The 10,823-nt window shown below is 43.2% G+C and overlaps 1 protein-coding gene across 1 annotated transcript in view; it reads right to left on the bottom strand.

Moving 5' to 3' along the window:
• The window catches only part of GRAMD4 (GRAM domain containing 4), a 76,481-nt gene extending 65,673 nt beyond the window's left edge, over window positions 1-10,808 (bottom strand). Inside the window, exon 1 of the mRNA XM_027679265.1 lies at window positions 10,704-10,808. Within this exon, the coding sequence (XP_027535066.1) occupies window positions 10,704-10,732 (29 nt within the window). The 5' untranslated portion in view covers window positions 10,733-10,808. The remainder of the gene's footprint in view (window positions 1-10,703) is intronic.
• Window positions 10,809-10,823: the final 15 nt, after the last annotated feature.

The raw sequence follows: 10,823 nt of genomic DNA on the forward strand, positions 1-10,823 counted from the left end.
AAATTCCAGTTTGCGATACCAAGCCTTTTGTGTACACTATACAAATGTTTTAACAGCTAAAGTCTCTCAAAGTCATGGAAACTGCGAATTCCAAAACCTTTTGCATTAATGTCAGAAGCATACTGAAGACTGCAGGATATTATGGAACCATCAGCTAGCACTGAACTCCCACTAACCTCTGATTTGTTTACATAATTGGCATAGAAGTTAAAAAAAAAAAAGAAAAAGAAAAAATATATCACATTATTCTTGAATATTTCAGAGATTTCAAGAGCAAGAAGTGCCCAAAAGCAAACTACAAAGCATCAAATTTGGCGAAGAAAAAAAAATGAAAGAGGACATCTTTGGATTTCTTTGTTGTAGGTATCTGGGAGTCTGTTCTAAGTAAGACCTAAGTCATGGAAGTTGACTTGACAAGAAACAGGGACAGGCTGTCTTTTGGGTGACAAGAAAAGCTGTAAATACACAATGAAGGGACAGTTCCTCTCCTAATGATATTCCTGCCAAGCCCTTCTATTTATTGGACAATACAAAAGCTTCAGAAACTAAACAGCAGTTAATCAAGGACTGTACTGGTTTTTAATTGCTGCACTGAGCCCTGATGCACCACAGCATAACAAGGGCATCAGGCTTTTCAACAGATGTACTGCAACAAGCAGAATAAAAACCACTCCCTACTAAAACCCCTCCTTCAGAAGAGGCAGCCACACAACCTAGAGACATGAAAACATGTTTTTCTGAACTAGAAGACTGTTTTCCAGTAAGTGGGAAGATTTCTGAGTGCCTAGGAATCACAACAGACAGTGGGATCAGAAAGCTGGGTCTGATTGGTGTATAACCAGCACTAAGAAAATTGAGCATGAGCTCACATATGTACGGGGAAAAAAAGTCTTTGGATTTGGTATACAGTTAACAAGGCTACAGAAAAGGTCAGACCACTTCATACTGGTGTTCTTACACAAGGGTGCATACTGGACAATATTCACATTGCTAGTTATGACTCCATTTTGCAAAAGAACTTTTACTTTAGGATTTGAATCTACTAGTTAGTCTTTATTTAAAAAGAAAAAAGGTATTTCAAATTATGATTAACTTGTAAGAAAGAAAATCTGCATGCTTGTAGCTAATCTACATCAAGAGCTGGTGTCTGGCGCTTCCTCCACAGTTCAGAAACATCAGCCACGCATCTGCTTCCTAAACACAGTTTCTCATCTCTTATTTCAGATAATGAGTAATCTGTGGTTAGACACCCATCTTCAAGGTCCAACCACTTCCTAGTGTTTCCTCTATGTCTTTAACTGACTTTTCTTCTGACTTTTACAAGAATGTAGTATTAGCTTTATAGCAATTAAATCAATGAATTAAAAAAAGCCCTAGAAAACACCCAGGCTATGTAACTACCAACATTTGGTTCTCCTGGAGCCTTAGAAAAGAGAAGAAAAAGTAAACAAAGCAAACAGAGACTCTTTTTTCTGTCAGTCCATGTAGAGTTTCCAAAAACTCACCTAACGCAATTGTTCAACAGTTAAATACACACAACATTTTTGTTCAATGAGTGAGGTCTGCTGTACTCTCATATTAGCTCTCAGATATGATGAACTTTCAGCCAGTTGAGAAGAAAGCCTTCTTCAGGGTAAAATAAACAGATATACTTTGCTTCAGACAATAAGGAATGCAAACTGCATGGAAAGACTTTCCATGATTTAACAAAGACAATAAATTGTCACCAATAGCAGACTAATGAGTCACAGGCAACAGCTTAATACTTAAAGCTTATTGCTTAACAAAAGAATACTTATGCAATTTCAAAGTATTAATAACAAAACACAAAATGAGTTTTGAATACATCCCATAGTCTCAAACCCGGATAGCCACATGCATCCAAGTGAAATCAGAAGCAGACACTGGACACAAGCCAGGCTTGCATTCCACCAGGAAAACTGGACTGAAAATTTCTGGACATTGTTTTTTGTTCAAAAAGTATTTACTGTCCCTGCTCTGCTTTAACAGAGGCCTGTGAAGGCCAGAGAGCTTCACCAGGCAAATTCAAACTGCTAAGCAAAGTGAGCTCCACATTCCTCCTGTAAAATATTCCAAGAAATAGTATTTGTGCTTCATTTGATTTCAATGTGTTGTCATAGAGGGATAAGTGATCCAGCATTACTGGAAATCTTTGTTGGCAGAGCCCTCAAATTGGGGAACAGTTGCTACTGGAAGAAACAGGAAAGATGAAGAAGTATCTTTACAAAAAGTGTATTTCCTGTAAAAATATTTGCTAATACAGTTTTCTGAGGAAGTCAGAACTATCCCACTTTTGGCTGGTTATTCCCATTAGTGAAAGTAAAAAGAGGAGCTGTTGAATGCAGTCCCATAAGCAACTCCTCTGGGAAGGGAAGGCCAAGACCCTTTCATAAGCATCAAAAGTTTTTGTATTCAGAACATTTCTCTTAAACAGTACAGAGCTAGCTCCAGATAATCTGGAACAGACCAGAGTCCTCACTTCTGCGGTGTTTTCCAAACCCTTGATGTTAGTTTTAATTACTGCAAGTTTCCAGGAAGCTCTTATATCTGAAGAAAACCTTGCAAGCACAGCACGCTCTAGCAGCTGGCAGTTCTCTTAAAGATCAACATGTCCAGCCACACTCTTCATGGCTTGTTGGGAAGGACATTCCTCACTGCACAAGTGCAGGTGATCTCACAGAGCTGCTGAGACCATGTAGGATTTTACACAAAACCAAACCGCACCACAGTTTCATACAAAAAGTGATCTCAACACTTGGAGGTACCTTCTAGATCACTTTGCAGCCTTTAAACAGAGTGTAAAGATCTTGAATAAAAGCTCTGCAGAAGTACAAAACCATATAAAGTTAATCTAACTGGAATAACACCTCCAAGTGGTTTAACACTTTGAAAAGTCAGACTACATAAAGAGTGTATTTATACAGATGTTACGTTTTTCTACTCTTTCCAGTGACATGATCCTTGCAGGGTGATGCAAGATTTAGTATTCTACAGAGATGGTTTTTACTACTATCTGATGATCGCAGTCCAAAGTCACCTTAATATTAGTTCCATGAGGATGCTTTGGACATTTTGCTGCTCTCAGGTTCCACACTTCACAGCTACCTTTGCTCCACACAAACAGGATGGCAGCTGCTGGGAATCAAACCTCTCGGCTACATGCAGCAAGAGGAAGCAGCCAGGATCTTCAAGGATGATATATTCAGGCAACTCCTTCAGCATTACTCCCTGTCTCACAAGGGAAAAGGTGATCAAGAGGAAAGATGAAGTAAGCCCCTAATACAAAAATGAGTTCAGAGATAGGATCATGGATTACAAATCATCTTGCAGCTTCATTTGAATCAGGTAGCCAAAGTCACACTCATTGAGGGCCATATAACTGCACGGAACTTCAGAGAGCATTTCATCTTTGGGTGTTTAACGTGCTATTTTTTCCTGTTGCAATGTGGTACCTTGTTGCAATAGTTGTGCATCTTACAAAATGCTCACAGCCCAGGCTACTGTTACCTTCACTCCCAGAATGGGGTTATAGATATTTTCAGACTGGTCTCTTCTCTACTGCTCAGATCCCTAAGACTTGAAATGGACATGCCACCCTCTCCAGACAACCTAGAAAGCATAAACTCATCCAGTTCCTGGAAACACGTTACTCCTGGAACAAAATCTGGTAATTATAATGGTAGTGTCCAAAATCTACTACTGGGAGTGGTCCCACTACTACAGAAGTGTCTAGGGAAACAGTGTGTACCCAAAGCACACAATTACACAGCTCCCTGGGCTCTGATCTGGAGCAAATTACAGTAAATTACAGGGTTTAGACACCCTCTTCAGTCCTAACATAACTAGACAGGGCCCTGAAGCTGTACAACTACAGACATCACCTGGCTCCACCAAATGCAAGATGGAAAAAAAGATATTTCAACCTCATCAGGCTTATAAGGCAGCAGCATGGACTATGCATGGCCTTCAAACCACTTTTTTTAAGAGATCCTTCTCCAGATGCTTCACATTTCCCCATCCCTATGGCTGTGACACTGTTTTAAAACTGCTGATGGTTAAAAATCTACACACCTCTCTGCAGCCCTGCTACGCTTCCCCAGGAATTACAACATGCTGTTAACCTTGAGAAGTGCAGCAAGATATTTTAGGGCACAGTTACTGTGCACACCTGGGAATGCAAAGAGGAGATCCAGAGAGAAGGAAAGAAAAACATGCAAATCACTTCCCAAGCGTAGAAGGAACGTGGAGCCTCAGGTAGTAAAATACACGGTGAGAGGCTGGAGGACTTCTTTCTGAAGGTACCTCAAGAGCTTAAATTTCCTTCAGGAGTCCTCTTTTTCATATAGATTTCTAACTTGAAGAAGTCACTTTTCAAAATTTAAGCTAATGATAAACTTCAGGTTATGAATTAAACCCTTTGAGCTTCTAAAGATGCTTGTGTATCCTTCATTGAAAAACCTGGTACCAATTTTCAGTCTCTAAGAATTAGCTGGTTTCCAAACCAGTGAATTTGATGTGTTCTGTACATAAGTAACCTAATACCTGAAATGAATACTGAAGGAACAAGTGGCTTTTACAACATGGTAAAATGCCAAGCATTAGTAATGCCAGATACTAATACAAACTGCTGATAGTCCTGTCTAGAGGTCTGATAAAACAGTTTTAGCAGCTGGAAATTAATTGCACTCAGTCACTAATTGCATACATCAGGCCAGCATGAAGTGTACGGTTTTGTTCTTTCTAATTAAGGTAAGTATAGACCTCTCATGTTGTACAGTTACTCTTGTGGGGTACTGTGAAAATTTGAAAAGTGTCTATTAACCATTGTATTTGGACATAGATAAGGCAAGCAACTGCCAACTACTTTTTCCACATAATTTTGCCATATTCTTTAAGAACCTCGAAAAAAGGTCTTGATCAACTACACATACCTACATACACAGGAGGGGACACTCAATGGTCAAGAAATGAGAGCATCCTCTGCCGTGGAGTTTGATGCGAAACCCAAGGATAAAATGACATTTTGTGCTTTATGCCTTTTTCTTGTTCTCCTCTCTCCCTCCTGTTCACGACCAGTGTTAGCAGCATTACACTAACAGCTTTATTCTGCACCTGTAAAAGTTGACCTAAAAGTAAAACCCCTGTTTAACGAATTCTGTACTTAACATCAACTACAGTATTACCCATATATGCATACAAAACAGATGTGGTAAAACAAGGAAGCATCCAAATGTCACTCGGTTTAGTCTACAGACAGATGCTCACCTTCAGGCACGTCACAAGGGAAACACAGTAACGCATAAAGTGCCCAGGAGCGTAAAGTCGGCCCCAATGGAGTGCACTGGAAGGCTGCTGGAGAACCAAACCCACAGCAAGGATGTGCCCTCACAAACATAAGCAAGCATCCATTGTAAGCTGCAAGGAGCTCTGTTTCAGACAGCAGTCTGTATCAGCACACAGCAGAAACACTCCATGTGACTCAGCATCCAATGATTACGCTTATTAGGCATGTGTGGCCAGCAAACCTAGCCACAAATCCCTTCATCACAGGTCAAAAGAGTTGTCAAAGCCTGCACTGATCGGATCAGGAAAACACTGAAGTGTTTAGGGCTTTTAAACAAGGAACATCAGCTCCTGCAGAAGAGCAAAAGTACTCAGAGAAGCTGCATCAGTGATTTATAGCACCAAAGTGACCTCTTGGACCTGCATCCTAAAAAAACATAACACAATTTACTTTAGAAGTTTCTTATTTTTAAAGCATACTGAGAAATGTGATGCCACAGCTGGAGTAATGTGCCCAGTTCTGGGGCCCCCACTACAAGACATACATGGACATACTGGAGGCAGTCTAACAAAGGGATCAGAGTATCTCTCCTGTGAGCAGAGGCTGAGAGAGCTGGGACAGTTCAGCCCAGAGAAGAAAAGGCTCAAGGGGAGAAATCTTATAACTGTATATAAGCACTGAAGGGAGGGTGCAGAAAGGACAGAGCCAGGGTCTTTTCAGTGGTGCCCAGTGACAGGAGCAGAGGTAACAGGCACAAACTGAAACACAGGAAGTTCCCTCTGAGCATGAGGAAACACTTCTTCACTGTGGGGGTGACTGAGCACTGGCACAGGCTGCCCACAGAGGTTGTGCAGTCTCCATCCTTGGAGATACTCAAAAGCCATCTGGACTTGTCCCTGGGCAAACCTGCTTTAGGTAGCCCAGCTTGAGCAGGGGGTTGGACCAGGTACCTTCAGAGGTCCCTTCCAATCTCAACTATTCTGTGATTCTGTGAAATAAAAAGACTAGTTCTCTTCAGCTACTGATGAGAGATCTAGAACAAGTTCTAAAACAATGCATCAAACTTCCTGTAACGTGTATCCAGAACAGATCAAGTGTTCTTCACAGACTATCACAAAAAACTTTCTGCATTAACAGGGGATTTGCAACTAAATGGAATTTCAGTTTCTATTAAGATGCAGATGTAGCTTTTAAACTTAGGGACAATTTTAAGTATTCTCAAGACATGTTTAGAAAATACTACCAGTGAGGTTTTTTTCCTCATTAACACAGGCAAATATTAAACACATATGGAGACCCAAGAAGCATATAGAAAGGATTTTTCAAATGCAACTGAACAAGTTGGGAATCTTTACCTTCCGTGATTCTCAGAAGCAAAAAACCTGCATTTTAAATCATTCAAGCATCTTTGAAAATCTGGTCTTATAAGCCATGGAATTAAATTTACTGCTACCAGTGCATTCACCAGGAGCAAGGACTGGGTGGTAAAGAGAAAAGAGGAAAACCAGCAAGAGCACTCTCAGCCACAAATACAGTATTTCTGGTTTGCATTTGACAACTGCTCTTTCAGTTTAGTCAAGGTAAGAAGATTTACTGTGCAAACAAAAACGTACTATTAAGGTGAAGAAAAAACATCCAGAACTTACTCTCTGTGAAGACTGCAGAGCCTGTTAATATTTATGAAGTCTGAAGTAGCTTCAAAGACTCCTTACTTCATTTTCTTATGTCATAACAAAAAGCAGCACTAACTCATTAAATTTCAAGGTGAGTTCACCAAAAAACTGTTTTAGTAAATCCTGAGCTCTGAGGAAAAGGCCTAACTTCCTTGTTTTGTGTGTATGTTCCCCGTAGCAATGACAATGGCCAAAAGATGCAAAGAGAAAACCTGCATTTGTTAAGAAACTTGAAAGACCAAAACACATAAAACCACAAAGCACCCAACACTATGGCCGATCCACTACATTTGATGTCTGTATTTCTGTGCACAGATTAATTCATGGATTAACCTGCCAGGTTAAGGGCAGAGGGCAGAGAAAGAATCTGTTTTGAAAGACCCTGATTAAGCACTTACTGTCAAAAGCTTTCCCTCTCATCAAACTCTCTGTCATAAAAATAACCCATTAGAGAAAGTGATCTCTCCTCCCAGCACGGATGCTGCCATGCAGATATTATTTAGCTGAGAAAAATCTATGTAGGAAAGAAACAGAAACAGTGTACAGGATAAAGGCAGAAAATTGTGTACTTTATTTGGGCCTGACACAGTCAGGTTTGGACAAGAGAGCCTTCAATTTGAGATGACAGAATTCTCTGCACATAATACTGGAGTATTTTGGTAATAGCCAGCGCTTTGGAGACTTCAAAATTAGAGGGTATCACTGCTAAGCCTGATAAATACTGGGGGTAAGGAGAGGGAAGAAGAGACCGTGACCAGCCACTGAATAGCTACATAGCTTTAACCCAAAAAATTCAGTGAGGTACATGTAGCCCTTGACTCAAGCATTCCTGAACAGTATTTATTATCCAGACTTGTGAATAAAAACCAAAACAGGAAATGTGATCTATTACTCTTTAAATAAAAAAAATATTCCCAGTAAAACTGTTAATGGGACCATATGTTACACAAAACACAGACTCGTATCTTCAAGAATCCCTATGGATTTGGTGGAAATGCAGCCAAAATACAAAACATAACTTTTTCAGCAGGTAAAATAAGGAGAAACAGGGTCTTTGTTATTCTTCCAACAGATCTGTCATCGCTTTTGGGGTTAAAAAGTTAATGCTTCTCCCTAGATTTGAAGTCGCCTTTTTAAGGATTGAATGCTCCAGTATTAGAATTATGCCGAAGACTATGTAGTATCACATGTATCCACAATGTTTCATACCCCAGATATATACCCCACCTTCAACAGCAGCGCTAATCACTTCCCAGACACTGCGAAGGTTCCGTTATCAAAATAAAATAATCCAGCTGGGGTTTTTTTCCCAGGTTTCAAACGATACTGAATCTCTTTGGTATGCAATATTGCCTCAGTCATTCACTCTAATAATGAACTTCTGTTCCTATAAGCTTTGAATATCACACACCGGGAAGAGAAGGCATAAGACCAGGGAATAGCTTCTGCATCCGTTACCTGCTGTAAACCACCAGGAATTAGTTTCCAGCCAGGAAGACAGCAGGGCTGCCAGCCCTGATTTTGCCTCCTCAATTGTGAAATCCCTTCTACCAATCTCTCTGAAACTACGTCCCACAGAAAAGCAGAGCCAGGACAGGCTTTTCCCAGCTGCTGCCCTTAATTCCTCCCACCCCTATAGGCACTGACGTCAGGTCACCAGGCCACAGCAATGATGTTCACAAGGCATCAAGCAGGAGGTCAAAGCCTGACTGATGCCTTCACTCGGAGCAGAAGCCATACCATGCCAAGGAGTGGCACATACACATTCAAACAACAGCAGGCTACCCCACGCCGCTTGACAATCAACTCCTGACTAAGGACATGCTGAGCAGATCAAGTCTCAACAGGGCCACAGTTAAACGAGAAAAAAATAAACCAAACCCATCAGTCTGATACTTTAGCTCAGGTTAGTCCCACCTACTACTAGACAAAACCAGCTCCAAAGTGCTTACCTGAAGAGCAGGAAGCACGACATGGCTCATCTTCAGTTCAGTCTGGCATCTCAGCCCAAAACTGCCTTTATTAGGACAGAGGGATGAGCCAAAAATTCTTGTGGCCACCATAAGAAAAATAGTGAAACATAACTTGGGCTTTCATGGAACTTTGCACAATTTGGTGTCATAAGACCAATTTTATATTTTATCCATTTCAGAGCTAGTACCTTAAATGTTAGCTTCAGAAGAACACAGACTAGGACTGAAAAAAGTCCTCCCTTTCTGAATAACTAGATATGGTATTTGATAACTAAATATGACATTAAAAAAAATAAAAAGTTAAGCTTACATTTCTAATTTTGAGGAATGAAACTATTTATCACATGTTAAAAGCTAAGGCAGGACACTGTCAGAGCACAGGGACCTGGGAGCCCTACTTTATTAAATATTTCCTCTCCCCACCCACATCTCAACCGCCACTGGAAATGTGATACCCAAAAACTTGTCCATCATTCATTCCACATTCGCACAAGCTTAACAGTACCACATCTACTCAATCTGAAACGCTGCGGCAATGAAGCACAACACAAAAACATGACAAAAAGCTGTCATTTCCCATTCGCCCCATATGTGCTTCAAGCTCAGCAACAACCCACAGAAGCATGCAGGAGGTCCACAAAATAAATGCACACCTATTGACCTGACTGTCAAACAGCCATTTACCACGGCTCTGCCATCCTCTCAGTCTCCTTGAAAGTAAGCTCTCCAGCAGCATTTCTCTGGTCCTACTCCTCCAAGATTCCCGTGCTTCATTTGCTGCACATTAAGATGCATCCAGATACTGCATGCTCTGAGGGATAAATACATTGCTGGCTGCTATTTAACATGTGGCTAGCCCCTAACTCAGCTAGGCTCAGCTACCGCTCATGAAACAAACCCCACAACACAACCTGCGTTCCCAGCTCTTACTCCCAAATGGGATGACAAACAGGATGACACCCAGCGCCAACCCGGCCGGCAGCGGCAGGAGGTAAAGGAGGGGGCGACGCAGCTCGCACCTCTTCCCCCTCGCCAAGGGAGATCCCCGCACGCAGCCGTAGGAAACACCGCCGTGCCCAGAGCCAGCGGCGCGGCACCGCGGGGACAGGGACCAGCAGCCACCACACGGTCCCCAGAACAACAACTGGGGAGCCCACCTGGGACGGGCTGCGTGTGCACACAGGGATGTGGCCTTTACCGTGTTCTCTGCCGCCCCATGCGCTGTGTTTACTACAGCCGGTGGCTCCCCGCAGCCCAGGGCAGCTGCTCCGTGCCGGAGGGGCGCGGGGAGGAGAATAGGGCCGCTCCTCCGCCCGGGAAGCAGGGAGAGGGGCAGCCGGACACTCCCTGCGCCCACGGGGACAGTCTCCCGTCACCCGCAAAGGCCCGGAGAGCTGGGCCACCGGCCGAGACCTCCGGTGGCTCCCCCGCAGCGCCCCGGTCCGCCCCTTCCCCGCCGGACGCCGGTGAGCCGAACAAAAGGTATACAAAGGACCAACGGACAGCAACCCCCTCCCGAGGGACCCGGTCCGGGGGCGGCCAGAGGCAGCGCCCCGCAGCAGCCCTGCCCCGGAGCGAGGGGGCGCGTCCGCCCCCCAGCCCGCGGGGCAAGCAGGTCCCGCTGCCTGGCCCAGGGACCTGCGCCCGGCTGGTACAGAAAGGAGCCAACAAACAAACAAAAAATTACTATTATCGTTATTATTATTATAATTATTATTATTATTCCCTCGAGGTGGCCGGTGCGGCACTCACCCTGCTCGGAAATCGGAGCAAACTCTCATTCACGCTCCCCGCCGTGCCCAGGCCGCCGGAGCCAGGCGACGCCCCGAGAGCCGCCGGTCGCTGAGCCGGGCCGGGATAGGCAGATCGGAA

This window comes from Neopelma chrysocephalum, unplaced genomic scaffold, assembly GCF_003984885.1.
Source record: "Neopelma chrysocephalum unplaced genomic scaffold, ASM398488v2 Primary Assembly neopelma1_45, whole genome shotgun sequence".
Lineage (NCBI taxonomy): Eukaryota > Metazoa > Chordata > Aves > Passeriformes > Pipridae > Neopelma > Neopelma chrysocephalum.